This window comes from Rhopalosiphum maidis, chromosome 3, assembly GCF_003676215.2.
Source record: "Rhopalosiphum maidis isolate BTI-1 chromosome 3, ASM367621v3, whole genome shotgun sequence".
NCBI classification, from domain to species: Eukaryota; Metazoa; Arthropoda; class Insecta; order Hemiptera; family Aphididae; genus Rhopalosiphum; species Rhopalosiphum maidis.
In genome coordinates, this window is record NC_040879.1 from 25,520,390 (window position 1) to 25,540,551 (window position 20,162).

Consider the following 20,162-nt stretch of genomic DNA (forward strand, 5'->3'; position numbering starts at 1 on the left):
TTTTAATTGTTTTATTAGCCCATCTGAGGGCCCCATGTGTGATTTACAGTGTCGAATGTCGATTTTATCTTTTTGCCAAGTATTAAAACCACCATAATTTCTACTTTTATAATTGGATTGTTATGCGCATTATTATATGTTTAATATAACTACATAATATATCATATACATGAGTACATGCATCATATAAATACAACGTACATTTTAAGAAATATATGTTTGGACACAAACATAAAACGCACGCATATATATTATATGTAATTACGTGTACGGACGCGTAATTATTATATTATATTATAATTATGTGAATTCTATAAATTCTATAAATCTTAATTCTAATTTTATCTATGTCTATAGCGTGTGTTTTATTTATACTATGATATAATACATATGTGTATTTTTAAATTTTTATTTAAATTTGTTATGCCTATATAGTACATAGTCCACAATAACTTAACAGTTTTTATTATTATACCAACTACGTGTTTATAAATCGTGTACAAGTTATCAATAACTAAAATAACTATATTTTGTATATATGTATTATAAAGAAGAAAAATCGAGTTGGATACCTCCTAACGGTTACCTATATAATTTGTGGCATCTTTAAATACGTCGTCATAATAATGATGGTATAACAAGAAAATTTAAAAATTTACAACAGCCTTCCTGTTAAGCCGCGTGTTTATAGCGTATTGCACTTTTGGCGTCCGCAAGTCATCGTCGTAATACTAAACTCCACACGGATAAATCGTAAAAATTATGTCTAATAGATACTAGCGGTACTACTATTATAATAGCTATGTATATTATCTCACGACGACAGCGCATTACACGTAAGTGGTATACATTATTAGCGGTATTCAGGTAGTAAATCCTAATAACATTATCGTGCCGACGCAGGACACACGTCGCTGTCGTTGCGAGGATCGCGTACGGCGCGCAGTGAAATACGTAAAATCTATATTTAGGGCGCTCGCCGCCGCCGGCGGTGGCGCGTCGTCGTCACGTCGGCGCTCTGCGCTCGCCTCATACTGTACGCCGCCCGATACGCTTTACGCTCGTCATCCCTCTCCGGCGTTCGCTCCGCGTCCCCAATGCGTAAACAAGCAGCATCCTGTTATCTCTCTCTCTCTCTCTCTCTCTCTCTCGCTGTCTGTTTCTCTCGGGCGCGCACTGTGCCTTACGGCCGAATCGAAGTGCTGGTGGCGCTGTCGGACATTATTGCGACAAACAGTGCCGCCGCCGTGGTCGTGCGTCACCGTCAGCCGCAAGTCCGACACATACCGACGTACGATCGACACGACCGTATAAACACAACGATGCTGACCGCGCCGGGTAAACGGTACGCGGCGTCGTCGCGTTCTATTGATATTATTCGTTGAGCGCGAACGACCACCGCCACCACTACGCACCGGTCCGATCGGCGGCCATGGCGACCGAATACCGACAACGTCCCGGCATGGGCGACCATTTCGACGACGAGGTAAAATAACGCACGATAACACAATAACGACAATAGATAATAATAATATTAATAATACACCTAAGTCACGGGTCCGCACACGGAATCGTTACGTTATATTGAGGACGATGTTATTTAATACGTAATATACGCACTGCAGAGAAACGTAGTATATGTTGAATGCGCGATGCCGGCTGGAAGGGCCATTAACATATAATATTATATAGCACCAAAAATATTATAAGCAAAACACGTAAATGTGCCGATATAAAATGATAAAAAAAAAAAATGTTAAACGCCCGGTTTTCGTATTTTGAATCCATCAACAATAAGTTTTTTCTTCATTTTGATCATGAGGTATCCTCTCAACTTGAATAGCAAAAACAATTTGATGACTTGTGGTAAATGACACAGTTATTTTTATATTATAGGTGTTTTTTTATCTTTGCTATTCAATTTTTTCGAATTTTAATAGTTTTATTCGTCTCACATTTTAGTTCTAAATCATTAAAATGTGTTATAATATAGACTGCAGATATAGTTAATTCGAATTTTTACGAAACTTGTATTAAATATTCAATACATTATACAACATGCTTTACCGTCTCAATATGCCTTGAGATGCAAAAATAAATCTTTATTTACGAAATTGGTTCGTTTTGCAAATGTGACACACACAATTCTCATCATGCACCATGATGCGCAGTAAACAGGTACACAACTTTACTAGACACTTAGAATATATTTATGCATTATGCATACATAATTTCAGTCTACATAACCATCAGGGGGGGTTCTCTAGGTACATTTCCCATTAGGAGGTAGGTGTAAATATTGCACGTACAAATACAACACATCTCACTTTTTTTCTGTTTATATATTATAGATTATAGGTATACCTATATGAGACATAATTTTAAGTGCACCACCTTATAGCAATATATCAAATTATTTTTATTTTTAATATAACTGTTTTGTATTATGATGGCCATGATGAGTGATGACTATTTGAGTTAATGCGTATTTATACAGTTGCACATACCAGGGGGGCGACCACCCACCACTCGTAAAACTGTCACTGATAATAATAACAATAATAAAATTTGATACATAAGTCGATGACGACAGCCGACAGGCTGGAAAACGATAACATGATATTATGGTAACAACGTTTAACGGGGTGGAAAAAACATAGAAAAATAAAATATGTTTAGACGATTTTGATTGTATAAGCTTTTCTTATTTGGTCTTTGAGAAATAATAGGTAGCCAGATGGATGATTATATTTATATAATAGGTAGGTATACTCGTGGTCGACAATAGTATATAAAGTATAACATGATGCGGGCAATACATTTTAACGGTATTGAAATACTATATTGACGTGAGTACGTGACATGTAACCATGATACATTAACATAATATAATTGGTAATATTATGTAGGTGGGTAATAGGTTTACTTATGTGGCTACTATATAAAAGTCAGTAAACTATGGGTTAAAAATCGATAATTGAAAATATACCATTTTCACGTAAACCCCATTATACATGCGCACCTTTCTGCACAGGACAGTGATATCAATACATTATAATGGATAAAGGCATTATCAATACGTAGCCATGTATATATTTTATCTATCGGCAGTCAAAAGGTGAATTTCTTGTCAAGTAAAAATGATATGTACATATATATTTGTCAAGAAATTATTTTCATGTAATATTATATAGTTAATTATTTAATTGGTTTCTTTTTTGGCACTTATAAACTTGATACGTCGTTTTGATATTTTATTTTAACATAATATAATTAAGTGGATACAATATACAAAATAAAACCTTGAAAAAACATATTATAGATATATGTATATGGTCATCCTCATATATATTTATTAATTTATTTTTTGATTAAAAAATATTGATTCATGACTGATGAAATACGAAACCATAATTTTGAACTAACATAGTAATAAGTAATTAAGGAATAAAAAACGTCATTACATATTATGATGAATAGTAGAATCACTTTTGAATTCCTCAAAAAAGTAATACAATATCTAAAATATCTTATGATTAATCAACTATCAATATTAGTTTCTTATATTACTATTTGAAAATGGCTGATAGCACATAATATACTAGACTGTTTCAACGTTTAACGTCCGTTATTAAAAAATAAGATTTCATTTTTTTTTTTACGGAGATCTTGAAATTAAAAATACTGAATATTTTTATCATATTAGGATAAAGCATATAGAATCCCGGGGAAAGTTTTTTCTCGCCTTTAAAATATAAATAATAGTTATATAAAACGAACGTATATAAGTAGAAGCTATAAAATACACCAAACGTACTAAATTTTGCTTCAAAATAACAATTATAATAGTAATATTCTAAAATGACGTATTAAATTATAATATAATGACTGAATGTATTATGTATAATACAAACAATTATTGATTGTCATACACTTATACGCAAATAAACAATGCTAAAACTGATAATAAAATGTGTTATTTAACGGTAGGAACAAAACGAATAACTTTATAGTTAATTTTATTGATTTAAAAAAATATAAAATATATTACGTATAATATCAATATCTATATAGGTACTAAGAATTATTTATCATTTTGTGGAGTATTTATTATTTATATTTATAAAACATAAGACATTTTGAGTGATAAATTTTCCACGAATAACAGCAATATAATATTTATTGGGAAATTGTTGAAACTACACTTCAATTCAGTTCTTTATATTTCAATAAGTACCTATTCATTATTTTTTCCTACGAAATTATCACGGAAAAAAATCTTTAAAATATGTATTAATAAATAAAATAACCGATAACTGTAGATAATAGGCTGATATACCTGATAAATTATCATTAAATTACGATAAAAATCAACAATCGAATAGATAATATGAAACATTTTTTGGACCATGTAAAACAAATCACAGAAAAAAAATTGATTGTAAAAAAATACAATTATTGTTTCGTTCAAAATGTAAAATATGAAGTTAAAGCAATTTATTTCGTCGATTTTTTAGGATCTTGTGATGAGTTCGGCCCAACAGCGACGAAACTGGCGTGGGATACTTATCGCACTAATGGTGATCGTCGCGGTTTTAGCTATGATAGTGACGTCCGTAGTCTTATTGACTCCGCCTCAACCAGAAGAATTGTCGGACTCGTACTCGGATTTGGATAACGGTGACAGAACTGGTTCGGACTACTATTACAACCAACGGGCTAACGATGAATTTTGGTGGCGTCACCGAGGTATGAGAACATTACGTTTATCGGATATACTGTCAGACTCTGCTAACATAAAAGTATTCAACGGAACGTGGATTTCTGGTACTGAGATATTTTACGTGACCGGCTCTGGTGACTTAGCCATTATGGAAATTATGGCAGACGGTATTACGCAGACTACTCACCGCATAATGTCTAAAAAAACTTTGCAGGTACCTAAACCTATTATAATATTATAGTATAGTATCATAAACATGAATGATGTTTTATGAAACGTGAATTATTTTTCTTTTAGAAATTAAAAGGTCCTTTGATTTCATTCGAACTATCACCTGATCGTAACCATGTGCTCATAGGTCATCAGGCAAAAAAAGTAATATTTACACGTTCAAAATAATAATAAACAATTAATATTTCTAATTACCTATCCATTTTTATATAGCTCTTCAGATATTCTAAAACGGCTCGTTATACGGTATATACTGTGTCAACCAGGTTAGTATCATTCCGGATTCGTATAGTTGTTAAGCACTGCCCTGCGTTAAGTATTTATATAAAAATACTTGTTGCATAAATTATTATTTATGATAGAGCCCAAAGGATTTTAGATTTGAATTCCAAAATTATTACCAAATAAAATCTAGATGTAATCTTTAGCAGTTTAACAGCACATTTTAACTATACTGCACTATAACATTTCTTATTGTATATTTTTTTATTTTTGACAGAAAAATGTTCAGAAATGTGGTTGCTTATATCTAATAACATTTTATTTTAAATAGATTATCTAGATATAGGAACAAAAAAACTACAATAATTTAAATAATGATATTTTTAAATTATTAATATTAATATTAAAATTCAATTTCTCACTAAATAGTTCTAGATTTAATTTTTTTTTACAATATTAATTATCTTTTAAGAAAAATAAATAAGTTGACACACACACTGGAAAAAGTATTTCATTTTTTTTTAAATTTTTTCTAAAAATGCTTGTTACAAGTCTAAGCTTTTATTAAGACACCATACTTAGTAATTTGGAGGTTTAAGTATATCCAATTTTAACTCGTGAAAAAAAATATGATAATCATTGTATTTATTGTTGCAGACAAATGACTCCTATAACATTGGAAAATCATGGAAATTATGGAAACGAAACCACTTCTAATGATCAACAGCCACATTTGATGCACGCTCAGTGGCATAAGATTTCGACAACAACCGAGAAAAGTGCAGAATCAATGGCATTGATCGTCGTGTATCGGTACGATGTGTTCTACGTCCCATGGTCAATGAAAATACCAACATCAACCAATGGTACCAACATTGGAAAAAATAATGTCACAGTGGATTCTCAGACACCAAACGTCACTAATTTCTCGTCGACACCACTTTCCACTCCATCACTAAACGAAAAATACGACAATGGTGATGACAACAACACGTCAACTCAAAATATAATATGGAAGCCATGGCCTCATGGTCCAGTGCGCAGAATCACCACGTCCGGATCCGGTGGATCGGTTACCGCTGCCGGGGTTGTGAGCAATGGTATAGCTGATTATCTGTATGAAAGTAAGATATTATATTTGGAACACTTTTAAATATAAATATTAAATACATATATTATTGTCGGTACAGTGGAAATATTGAAGAAGTCCCCAGCCATATGGGCATCATCTGGACGGTATTTGATGTACGCAACGTTTGATGATCGTCGAGTAGGAGAATATAAGTATTCAGTTTATACGAAGAGCGGACAACAACACGATCACGTCGATGACAGTGATACCGAAAAACATTCTAAACAGCGAAAACTGAAACGACGCAGGAGGCGTTTAAGGCGTAATTCAAAACCTGTTGAAACACCAGGAATGGCGGAAGATGGCGGCACATCTGATTATTATTTGTACCCACATATAAGAACACTTAAATATCCAAAAGTAAGTCATACATTTTAAGAAAAATATTAGAAATAAATAAGTTAATAATATAATAATTAATAATCGTAAATTTTATTGTAACTAGGCAAACACACCAAATCCTGTCATCACTTTATCAGTAATTGTAAATCTCGATCAATTAGAAAATCCGCAAATACAACCAAAAATACGCACCTTGACACCACCACCAATTTTTCAATATACAGAGTGAGTATTGATACAAATATAAATATTTGATATTTGATGAAGCTTCTATAATAAATTAAATCTCATACGCGACAGCGATTACTATTTCACGGCCGTTCAATGGGTAAACGACGGAGGTGTCGGTAGTGGAAGTGGAAGTCACGAGATCAACGATGACAAATCGGGTGCTTCCGCAGCCGAAGTATGTGTCGTATGGCTGAACCGTGCACAAAACACAAGCGTGACGACACTCTGCAAATCACCCTTGTGGATGTGTCAAGAGGTACATAAATCAATACTTAGTTGTTTACTGATATATTTATTATTTTATACACTACCTACAGAGTATTTATAAAGGGATATGATTTTTATGTGATAGACCCAAGTAATTAATGCAGTGGGAGCTATTGGCGGTGGCAGTGGAATAAGAGGAGGACAAACAAGTGAAACGTTTAATAATGATCACGCACGTCGTCGATACAGGCGCAATGGTAGCGGATTACATAAATCATCACATGAAGCGGTCCATGGAGTAAAAAACAACAGTATCAACGCATCAACCTCATACCAAGAAGACCGCCGACGTCGCCGTCAACCGCATCAGCACAGTCAACATAAACATGGCAGTCAACATCAGCATAACGGACACCATAGCCGTCGGCGACGAGACGGATATGTCAACTCTGGTAGCTACGAACTGCCGAGAGGGCGATATGGTGGTTGGGTGGATGCCACTGTTGGCGGGGCAGGTGGTGGGGTTCCATCAACCGGGGGTGGTGTCAGCGATGGTAGCTATCACATGGTGTCAGCCACCACTTGGTGGTCAGGAGGATCCAACATTAACGATGGAGGAGAAAACTTCGTAGGCGATGACGGATACGCGGGGATTGCTGGTTTTGGTAGTACTGGGACTGGGGCTGTGTATTCCATGGCCGTTTTAGTTCGTAGAGGATGGGAAACAGGTGATAAAGAACTAACACCCCGAGCGCCAGTGTTTGCAGCGGATGGTCAAGGATATGTTAGTGTTGCACCGGTACGCGATGATGAGCACAACGATAGCGAGGACCAAGACAGTGAAGGAGGAGTGCGTCTCCGACGGCCGACTGTTAAACAACACACGCAGTCATCACGTGAGCGAAACTCTAAAAACCGATCACAGTCATCAATTGGAAAGTATTATGCGCAAGTGGTGGCTGTAAACATAACGAAAAAGCTGTTAGCACCACTAACGTTTGGCGAATTTGACGACGACAATGATGGCAACGAAGGGGACAAAAAAAAAAGCAAAGTCGTCACTAAAAGTTGGACGGTAGTCAGAATTTTGGCATGGGACCAACGGACTGATATGATGTAAGTTCTTTATTATATTTATTTGTGAGGTACTAATAAATATATTTCTAAAGTTTAGAAATTAGATTCTAATTAATAATCCTTTATGGCATAAATTTATGGTTAGAATCTAAACCTTAACGATCAATTCTAAAAATAAGTGCATTTTAAGTGAGCGGTGAAAATAATATTTCTTAAAAATTATGAAATATAGTCATATCTATTCGTTTGTATATTATACTTGTTCGGTATTTTAGGTTTTATTAGGTCTTATAATGATATATTTTTAACACTATATATATTAATAGATCCGCTATAAAAAAATAAATTGCACAACTCGTTCAAACTCAACCATCGGTCAACATTATCAATAAAAACAATAATAACAAATGGAGAAAAATTAATTAGATATTATTAGCCATTGAATATTTTATATTTACCTTGTCACATTTTGTAGATACTTTCTTGCGGTACCATCTGGTCGTGGCGCACCTCACCATCGTCATTTGTACGCAGTAAAGTTTACATCTGCGGCATCTTCATCTACAATAAACACGGATGCAGGTTATCGAATGGGACACTATCACCAACCACAGTTCCGTAAAACTTACCGCCATAGCAATCGAAGTAGGCCAATATGTCTAAGCTGTGATATAGGTCTAACTGGAAACATAAGACGTCGTGAGCGTCGTGAGTTTGGTGGAAAACAGAACCGAATGGACGAGGCGCGAGACGATCGGGTGAGGCAACAACAGCGAGAACGATGGGAAAATCTAAAGGAAGAAGAAGAAGACAATGAAGAAGAGGCAGCCACCGCGGAAGGTAATAAATTCTCCCAATTTATGGAGATAACATATTTATAATTTATGATTTTCGTGCAGAAGCAGAACGCCGTCAGCAGCGAAATCGTCGTCAACAGCAACGAGAAATTCAAAATCGTGGTATGCTAAGACACTGTACATACTTCGATGCCCAGTTCTCCAGGGATGGAAGCCATTATGCTTTGGTATGTCTGGGTCCTTCAGTTCCGTACGTGACATTACACAGAATCATATTAGATGAATTTGACAATGCTGAAGATAACCGTGATGGTAGTGGCAATGGCGATGAAATAGATAACGTTTCACTAACTACACAGAAAATTCCTCAAGATTCTTCTTACTCATTTGAGTTAATTGCTCTTATTGAAAATAACACTCGTCTACAGGTAATACTTAAAGATTATTTTTTAAGGCAATATATAAAATATTGTAACATTTGACATGGATTTCACAGGACAAATACACAAATCGAGTATTGCTACCAGGTACCAGAACTTTCCAGTTAAGACTTTCCGGTGGTCGTAAATTGACTACATCAGGGGGCTTACATTTTAATGATCCACTTGCTGCAGCTGATTATTATAGCAATGGTGGCGACCATCAGCAACATTTTTCGACAAATAAACGTCCGGATTCAGATCCCTTGACCGTGGCGCAGGTCAGATTGTATCTACCTTTAGGAGTTTATGATCCCGAGGCTGACCCTCGCCCAGAGTTTATGTCAAATCATATCAGAAAATCTGGTAACTCTGATAAAGTTGATATTACTAATACTGAAGTAACTACTAAAACCAGTGACAGCTCTTCGTCTAAGCACAGTCATCGGCGACGACGACGCTCATCATCATCTTCATCTTCCACACATGATAACAGTAATGATAATGGAGATGGATCAAAACGACAACGACGACCACGCAAAAAACAACGTCAACATCGTTTCAAAAAATTATATCCTATGCTTGTAGTAGTGAACTCAGACCCGGGGTCACAGGCAATCACTGATCGATTTTCTGATCGATTAGGTTATACGACAGGATTACTATGCTCAGGTTCATTAGGTAGAACACTACCTAATGCTGGTGGTAGAAGTTCAGCAGGCTCAAGATTCAGTGGGAATGAACGTCAACGACAAAGAGGACGTCGGGGTCGCCGTTCTCCGGCAAATAGATATTATTCATCTGGACATTCAGACGACTATGATGATGACTCTTATGACTACGATCAAAATAATGACGACAATACAAATAATAATGAGTACGTGGTGGCCGTTATAGATACAGGACGAGGAACGTGGGCTCGAGGTTATGAGTCATTGTTGGCCTTAAATTATGGGGATGTTAATGACGGATACGGAGAAGATAGTGGCAAAGACGATGTTGGACCAGGTGGACTTCTTGGTACTGCTGACCTTCGTGATCAATTGGAAGCAGTTGAGTACTTGCTTTCAAGCTCTACCGCTACCAGTGACAGTTTTAAGGACAGTGGTCAGGGATATTACAGCGAAGATCACCCAAGAGGTGGTGGCAGTCGTGACCGTTCTAGATGGTTCTCGCCGACTTCACAATCAAATAGAAGGTATTATAGCGATGACGATGATTATTATGATGGAGACGAAGAATACGATGACAACAATGACAAAAATGACAACGAAGATTACTATTATTATTACTACAGCAATGACGGAGATAATGGTGACTATGGTGATGATAATCGAGGAGATAATTTTTACAGGGATGATGGTAGTAAGAGAAGTCGTAGAGATCGAAGAAGTGCCAGTGACACTAAAGCAAACACTGAGGCACTACGGTTGCCATACGTAGATGCAAGTAAAGTAGCATTATTAGGCGGTGGACCAACATCACCTTTAACTCCACCATCAATTTATGGTGGATATGCGGCTACACGGATGGCTTTGTGGCAAACTATTTATGGTGGTGCGCCCATTGAGAAAAAAAGTGATGAATCTGGTGACAAAGGAAATAGAAAGGAGCCTGTGGCTATTCGCTCTTCGTTCAAGTGTGCTGTAACTATGGCGCCTGTGTGCTCATGGCGCTTATATGGTGAGTATTATATGTAAATTTATAGTTGTTGGATGGTGTGTTATATTAACAATATTGTTGGTGTGTTGTAGTTTCAGCATTTTCTGAACGTTACTATGGCTACTACAGTGAAAACGATGGGGATAATTGGATGTCATATGACCGTTCAGATTTAATACCATTAACACCTTCATTTAATGAATCGTCATTATCACCATCTTCATCCGGGAAAGGAATAAATTTATTAGTAATGCATGGTACGGCAGACACTACAATACATCCACAGAACTCGATGATGCTAGTTCGAGGAGTTATGCAACAACAACAACAACAATTCGTACCTGTCAGTAATATTGGACGGCGAAATAATAATTCAACAGCATCCGGAGTACGAGCCACTGGGGGATTTCCTACACGCGTTGGAGCTATAAGGATTTCACAACTAGTGATGCCAGACGCAGACTTGAGTAATTCTAGAATGGCTACAGATGTAGAAAACGGTTCTCCGATCGACCATCACCATCAATTACTCCACTCGATTTTCGGCCATGTCACACAATATCTAGCCACAGAATGTTTTACCAGTGTAGGTGATGGAAACCGAGGCCGGGGAATTAGGACGCGCAGTCGGCGTTTACGAAAACGGAGAAGAAGGAGGTGGAGGACCAGTAATCGAGACCAAGAAAAATCAGAGAGTCAACAGCAGCAGCAATGGGAGGATGAACACCAAGAGCATCAACGCAACGGTAAAAGTAATTCCGGTACTAGTAATGAAAACGGTGGTGGCGGTGATCGTAGTTCTGGTGGTAGATACCGTCGACACGATATTGATAGCAATCAGAAAATTTCAGAAAGCAGTATCAAGAATGACATGGTACTAGTAAAAATCCAGGTTAGCGACGCCTATGGTGGTAATTTAACAAAAAATATCAGTTGGCTTAACGGCTACTTGGGAAATTTAACCATTCCTAATAAGATTAATAACAAGAATAATAACGCCAACAAGAAAAGAGAAAGAGATGATGACGATGAAACAGAAGAAGACGATGAAGAAGACGATGAAGGTGAGAACAGCGATAACGAATACTACGATGGAGAAGAGAATGACGAAGAAGATGAAGATGGCGAGCATGATGATAATGACGACGATTAATAAGTTTTGCTGCAACATGAAATTTGTAATATCACCTGTGATGTAATGATTGGTAAATTTATAGTCAGTTGAATAGTGAAAATATAATAACAAAAAGAGTGAGTAATTAACGAAGAGTAGTATTAGTCTTAATAATCTAATTAGGTTCATTAAAAGTATTTCAATTTTGAATTTATATTGAATGAGATAAATCGAGTTTATGTAAATCAACAACAATCAATCAAAAGTGAACAAATGTAAAGACTTATTTTACACAGACTTTGTTTTTGGTATTAAATTAATTATATAAAAAAAAATACTAGTTTCGTTAACAATGGTTTTAATAATTTATGCTTTATACTATGTAAAATCTATACTTAAAAACGTGTTCTATCATCACATGAAATTTTAACCACAACATATTTTATTATAAGTGTTTAGACGTGCACTTATTTTTTAATATTTCATTATTTGTAAGAAATAGTCAGGTTAGGTTAAGCTAAGGTTTACAACTTAAAGTGGCAGTTCTTAGGTTAAATTAATAAGTGATTTTATTTTCAACGTTTTTAGAGAGAGGAGCTTTACAGTCATATTTTTATTTCTTTTCCTAATGCTATTTTTAAATACTTCAACGTTATTAATTTGTTAACCGCTAATTTTTATAAGTGAACATATATATATATATATATATGTATAATTTGATTAAGAACATATAAAGTTTCACTATAGATTTTTCATGGTTAAAAATTTATCATATTTTTAAGACAATATATTACCCATTTCGATATTTATCAAGCAGTGTATTATTTAGTACTTTTATACTCAATAGATGATATCTAGATTTATGTTTATTATTAAAATTGTATATGACATTTTCTGATCTCTATTCTTGTATTACGGGTGTAGACTACCTATTTAGTCTCGATCAATGATGTATCTCCTAGGTGTCCTAAGCTCTCGTCAAATCATTATTCAGCAACATGACGATGAGTGGAGACCAGCTTGTGGATTTTATGTCACTGTTTTAAAATATTATATTTTTAGATTTACCAAGTAACATTAGTTTTAATACTATACATCAAGGACCACCAATTTATTAAAAATGAATCGTTATAAGTCATTAAAATAAATACCATTGTATTTTAAATATCTTCTAAAAATATATATTATAAAATCGATTTCCTATCTCCAGGAATATTTTTGAAGATGTCACTAAGTACCTAGTAGTAGTATTGGAACTTCTTGATTATTTTACCATGAATTGCAATCGCCAATTCATATGACTATGATCACAACAACGTCGTTTATCATGTACACAAATAGATAATTTTGTGAATGATTTTATTCAAATATAAATTACATGCCAAAATGACTTGAATTTATTCTTTTATGGAAAAATTAAAGTAAACGATTTTTCTATCTTCATTGGTATTTTTAACACCACGTATATTTCAAATTCAAAATCATATCTAATATCTATTATAATTGTTGTTACTATTACAATATTTTATTATATGTCATAAGTGTTAGTTACCTATTATTAGTTAAAATTATTATTATAACATGATTACCTATATGTATCATAAGTAAGACGATATAAAAAATGTAGCACAGTAATGAAGAAACCAATTACTTTATATTTCACATACTCGGAAAAATAATTATTAAATATCACTTTTTAAATAAAATTAATAAGAATGTATAAAACATCATACATTAATCCACTAACCTTCTTTATAATATACAATTATTATCTTTTGGGTTTGGTTGTATTTTTCAAAGTACGTTATACAACATTTTCTATCTACTAATATATTAACTATTCAAATTTCGTTTTTATTATTTTTGTGGTGTAACCATTTTCCACATAATTTATAACTATTTAGTGTATTAATTTTGCATGACATTAAAACATTTTACTATCGTCTATTACTTAGGTATATCTTTTTCATTTTATTTATTTATATAGAATTAAAATATTTTTTATTTTTAATAATAATAGATACTTAAATTACTTCATAAATACTTACCTATATAATATTATCGTTTGAAAAATAGTTTTTAGTGTTTGTCATTTTATTTCTTAAATTTTTATCATTGTTATTGTGATAACTTTATTTTTAATTTTTATCATTTATAAATATTTATGTATACTAAATACTAAATAGGCATACTAATATGAAGTGTATATTTTTCTGTATCAATATGATTCTATGTTGGTATATTATTATAAGCCTATAGAATACACAACTATTATTATACCGTTCACTGTTATTGTATAGAAGAAATCTAAAAATATATTATACTGAACTTGAATAATAAAGAATATAATTTCGTGTTTAGTTATTGTCTATTGACTCTAGAACCGATCTATGATTTCGTACTCACATAATATACAATATTGATGTATGATTTTTAGATTGGTTTGTGGATGGGTGACTTCTTAACTTGTGGCGATAACTTGTTTGCGTACCTATGTTTTATTTATTATTGAGTTAGATCAGTTTGGATGAATTAATACACTACGAATATGAACATGTTTATTAAAATGGTATTAAGTATATTCACATAAAGAGACATTTCACACATTATGATGCATATTAGAATTAACGACGTTATAATATATTTATATACCTAACCTCTAATTCTGACAGCATAGTGATAATAATAATAATAATACATTTATTGGTATGAATATCATCAAATTAATTTACAACATCTCCCTTCTTCGAAACTAAAATAATTAATAAACAATATTGAGCATATAACGAGCTAGCTATACATTAATACTTAAAAGTTAATAGTATAATTAATAGTGATTCTTATACTACTACTAATAATAATAATATAATGAGAAATATACAGTTAATTATACAATAAAAAATGTCAATTAATTTAGGTATTTTTTTGGTTTATTAATCAACGACGATATCCTACTGTTACTTAAGTAACAATTGTTAATGTAGTTTTCGATATATTTTGCCATATTAGGCCAATAATAAAAAATTTTTCCTCGCTTTATTATTTTAGTAATTCCCAAATGGATTTCATGTAATAGATTTAATATTAATTTTCTGAGAATTAATGGATTATTTTATCATTTAGGCATACTAATCCATTGTTTATAGTTATATAATTTCTATTATTCCAAAAATATCTAAGTTTACCTAAATTTGGAAGTTAAGTTTTATCAACTGGCCAATCATATGTATAATATTCCATAACTCTACCTAGTACTAGGTCAAATATTGTTTCTTTTTTAAAATCTTCAAGTTTTTCATAATTAAATTCTACATTTTTAGTATTTTTTACATGCACATAATCATTTATAGATTCATCATCTACTTTACAACTATCAATTTAGTCTCTAGACAAATAATCTGCTATAAACATCTTTTTGCCCGGTAAATATTATACATGTATATTATACACAGTTAATTTAGTCTTAATCCTTTTGAGACGATTATTTTTAATTTTATCAGTCTTTTAACATAATAGAGACCAATGGCTTGTAATCACTATGAACTAGTACAAGTTAACCATAAATATATTCATGAAACTTATAACATGCAAATAGTATTCCTGTCATATCTTTTTCTATTTGTGCCCACTGTATTTCATTAGGTGTTTGACCATGAGAAGCATAGGCTATTGGCTGTTTCTTTTGTAATAAACAACATCCTAACCCAGATTGAGAGCTATCAGTTTGAATTGTAATGTTTTTTTTGGATCAAAAGAAGATAACACTGGCACATTCATTAATTTATCTTTAATAACATTTAAAACTAGCATTTGACTTTGTCCACTGCCACTCAGTATCATTTTTTAATAAATTCCTTAATGGGGCTGATAACTCTCAGAAATTTGGAATGAAGCTTCTTACATAATTGATAAATACTAACAATCTTTGCAGTTCTATTTTATTATTAATAAGTTTTAAATTTTTAATGGCCTCTATACGAAATGGATTTAATGATATTTTTTTTTGGTCAAATAAATGATCTAAAAATGTTACCTATTCTTTGTAGTACTGAATTCTTTCTTTATTAAATTTGACATTATATTTCGTAGCTCGATTAAGTAACTTTTCTACAATATTGTCATGTTCTTGTTTAGTATCTGTTGCGATTATAAAATCATCAAAATATATTAAAGACCTTTAATTTGACCAAAGTATTTAGTATCATATCTTTGAAAAACTGATGGAAAAAGTGGAAATCCCCAGAAGTGCTGGGTGCATATCCTCTGCACAAACAGAAACTGAAATGTATTCCATGGTCCTTACTAAACATAAACTAACATTTCTTCCATGAAATTGTTTTCGTAGCATACCTAGTCTATTGTTGCATAGATCCCTATATGGCCTTTTCCATGAACGTAGGGGCGTGACAAAAAATAGTATGTGTGGCTTGCGTGGGAAGGCAATTTCACTAATTATTTCAGTCTTGGACGAAATGCAGCCTTAGGCTGCGACTGAAATACCTCATTTCCCAACCTTGCCACACAGTATACTATTTCACATACATTATCCATTGTAACTTGAACATAGCCAAGAATAATTAGTGATTAAATAGGTAAGTACATCAATTACATCAAATACATCTTAATATTTTAAAACTATTATTTCGTAATTCGGTTATACATAGTCATATAGATACGTCATATAGATACGTAATATTTCGATATACTAATAGTCAATGACCTAAAATAGGTTACAGGGTAAAATCAAATGCATTTTTAGTGCGCCTCGAATCCGTATAGGGTATCTCAGTCGCTACGTTTACTCGAACTGTTCAAAACGAAAACATCCCTCGATTTGCTATGCGAAACCACCTACAATAGGTCACTGGGTAAAATCAAATGCATTTTGAGTGCACCTCGAAATTGTATGGGGTCATTCCCTCATTGCAATTACTCGCAAACAAATAAATTGTGTTCCTTCAAAAACTTCAGCGAACAAAACACACTTTTTCAACAAAAAAAATCATTCAAAAATGTAGTTTTTTACTATTTTTATCAAAGATACCACAATATTTAAAAAACCAATTGTTTTCTAGTATTTTTGGTATATTATAAAAAGTAAGTACATTATCCAAAATGTGATTGCTTCAAAAATTTCAACTTATAAAAGCACCCTTAAAAAAAAAAAAAGTAGTTTTTAATTGTTGTTGTCGAGGATACCATGATACCAAAAAATCAATTGTTTTCTGGTTTTTTTGGTTTAACTTCCGTAATAAAAATGAACGACAATTTTTTCAAACACGTTAAACTTCAGTGCCTTAAAACACACATTTAAAAAAAAAAATTTTGAAAAACGAACTTGGGCTGTAAACTAGATTTATGCTTATTTTACTATTAATAATACTGCAGGTTCAAGTTATTTTTAATACCAATATAGAAAATTTTATTTCAAGTTAAATATCTATCAAAATATAATATTATTCTAGCCGCTAGGATATACAGTACACTTACGTAAATATTTTATTAAATATTTTTATTATGATAGGTACAAAATTAAGTAAAATAACCTTATGTAGGTATTGACCTTAACCTTAAAAGATAAAAAATATTGTCAAAAATAATATAGGTACTGTTATTTTTTATGAACTTATAGGTATCACAATTCTAAATGTTTCAACATACCTAGTTTTGTCTACATTATGAACTAAATATTTGTCTTAAAACAGAAAAATATTTTTATCATAAATACAATTTTTTTTTTACGTAGGTAGCTTTGTTAAGAGAATGAACAAAATATTTCATGAAATCCCAATTCTGAAAAAAAAAACTGTTGTTAAAGCTCAGTAATAATAAATTAGTTTTTCAAGATTTTTTTAAAAGCTTGGAGCCTCCAAGGAGAAAATTGTATTTACATATAAAAGTTGTTTATAAGTTAATTATAGAAAAACATCCGGTCTTTCTTTTTCTTTTGAATCCGTCAACGATAGGTTATTTTTTTTTTTTTGATCTTGATGGCTTAAGGTAAATAACACAGATTTTTTTATTAAAGGTATTTTTCTGTGGCGTCATTTTAATTTTTGTTTAACTAGGGAAACTACTCTCTGATTTGCCGACTCAAAATTTTTTCCACGCATACTCACTTAGGATAGTGCCATAGTATGTATGTGAGTGCGGGGGGGGGGGTAAATCTTCAGGTATATGAACGTCACACAGGATTTTGAAGTATTAAATATAAACAATTATGTCAAATGTTTATTAGAATTAGAAAGTCAAATAGAATAATTGAGTAATGTGTAAATAAATAATAAATAGGTAATAGGTACCTTTTAATACTGATTTACAAGTAGTACTTATAATCACATAATGTAAATACTAAACATCTTGATTAATAATATAATATACTTCTTTGAAAAATACTACATAAAAATTAACAGTGAATCTTTATTTTAAAATATCAATATTCAATATTATAATTTAAGACAATGGCCTTAGTAATTAAAAATAAGATTCTTATAATTTTTAAATGTGTCAACTTAAGGTTGATGTAAATCTTTGACTAGGGCAAATACCCAAGTTGCCCCCCCTCCAAATGACGCCACTGTATTTTTTATTTTTTATTTTGAATTATAGATATGAATAAATATTCAGATTTACTATATAATATAGATTTATACATTTTCTTCAAATTTTAATATTTTTATTCGTCCAATTTTCGTTGTTAACGTATATTTAAATATAGACTGCAGATAGATAATTCGATTTTTTACGAAACTTGTGTTTAATATTCAATATTGACATAACAATGACATAACATGCTTTAACAGTCTTGATATTCTATAAGTTAGTCAGGTTAGATACCTTTTTATTTACAAAATCAGTACGTTTTGCAAACTCGATTATACAAAATACTCTCATGAGATGGGTAGTTAAATTATAGAACAATTATTTCAAATTTGTCATTGTCTAAATATGTTTGATTATTACTCTCAATAATTATGAAGATGTGGTGCCTATGTCCTAAACAATATATAACTGACAGATAAGTATCGTCAACGATGGACGTGTAACAGAAGAATAGTCGTTATTACATATTATGTGATGTTGACACAAAAATATAAACAAAATATGTACTTGTTATTAGAAATATCTTTAAGTTTTGGAGCTCTAAAATTGGATCACATACACAACTTTTGTGAAAACAATATAAAAGAACTGATCATTTTATTTTTTCCTTTCAATCACTATAAAATATTCCTATATTATAAGTATTAACCAATTTCTATGCACTTATCATTTTCTCTTTCTCAAAATATTCATTGCTCTGATTTTGTCACTTAAATGTTTTCAAAATTGCCAAGTTTTGAGATTTGAACAATATCGCAGGTTTTATATTTTTAAACATATAACTAAATACCTACCATTACTCTTCCATTGTATCAATCTAACATAGCAACTTATATTTATTTAGTTACTAAATTATTTCTTACCTAATTAGATTAATTTTGAATTTAATGCTTAAAAAAATAAATTAAACAAAAAAATAAAAAACACCATCATTGTTACAAATGCATATATGTGAAATATTTACAATGTATCAAAAGATAAATTTGATAAAATATTTTTATGGAATGACATTTAACAATTTTCAATACTTGATATATTGTATTCCACATTTTAGAAATTATTAAATTATTCAATACTTAGATATGGTAAGTATGTGTGCACATAAGTATTTTTTTTTTTTTTTTAATTGTAATACTAAGTTTTAAATACAAATTTGAACACACTAATATTATAAAATAATCGATAGTTTCACCTCATATAATCCGGTTTTGTTTGATTTAGTAATTATAATTGACCAAGTCAATTTTAGGCGCATGGCTAAATATACAAAACTTAATATTTAAAAATATTCTTTGTTAAGTAGGTAGTTTAAGTTGTATTTTAATAATACTAATTAGTCATTATATTATCAAATAAATAAATATTATTAAATGAAAAAATATTAAATATAAACAATTATTAT

At 31.8% G+C, this 20,162-nt stretch overlaps 1 protein-coding gene across 1 annotated transcript; it reads left to right on the top strand.

Moving 5' to 3' along the window:
• The first annotated feature begins 1,248 nt into the window (after nucleotides 1–1,248).
• LOC113555835 lies at nucleotides 1,249–13,990 on the top strand. The gene is made up of 13 exons (XM_026960396.1): nucleotides 1,249–1,486; nucleotides 4,518–4,937; nucleotides 5,021–5,098; nucleotides 5,168–5,220; nucleotides 5,834–6,300; nucleotides 6,367–6,668; nucleotides 6,754–6,875; nucleotides 6,951–7,137; nucleotides 7,234–8,204; nucleotides 8,641–9,005; nucleotides 9,065–9,390; nucleotides 9,459–11,064; nucleotides 11,136–13,990. The coding sequence occupies exons 1-13, from the start codon at nucleotides 1,433–1,435 to the stop codon at nucleotides 12,194–12,196; spliced, it is 6,012 nt and encodes a 2,003-aa protein (XP_026816197.1). The 5' UTR covers nucleotides 1,249–1,432; the 3' UTR covers nucleotides 12,197–13,990.
• Nucleotides 13,991–20,162: the final 6,172 nt, after the last annotated feature.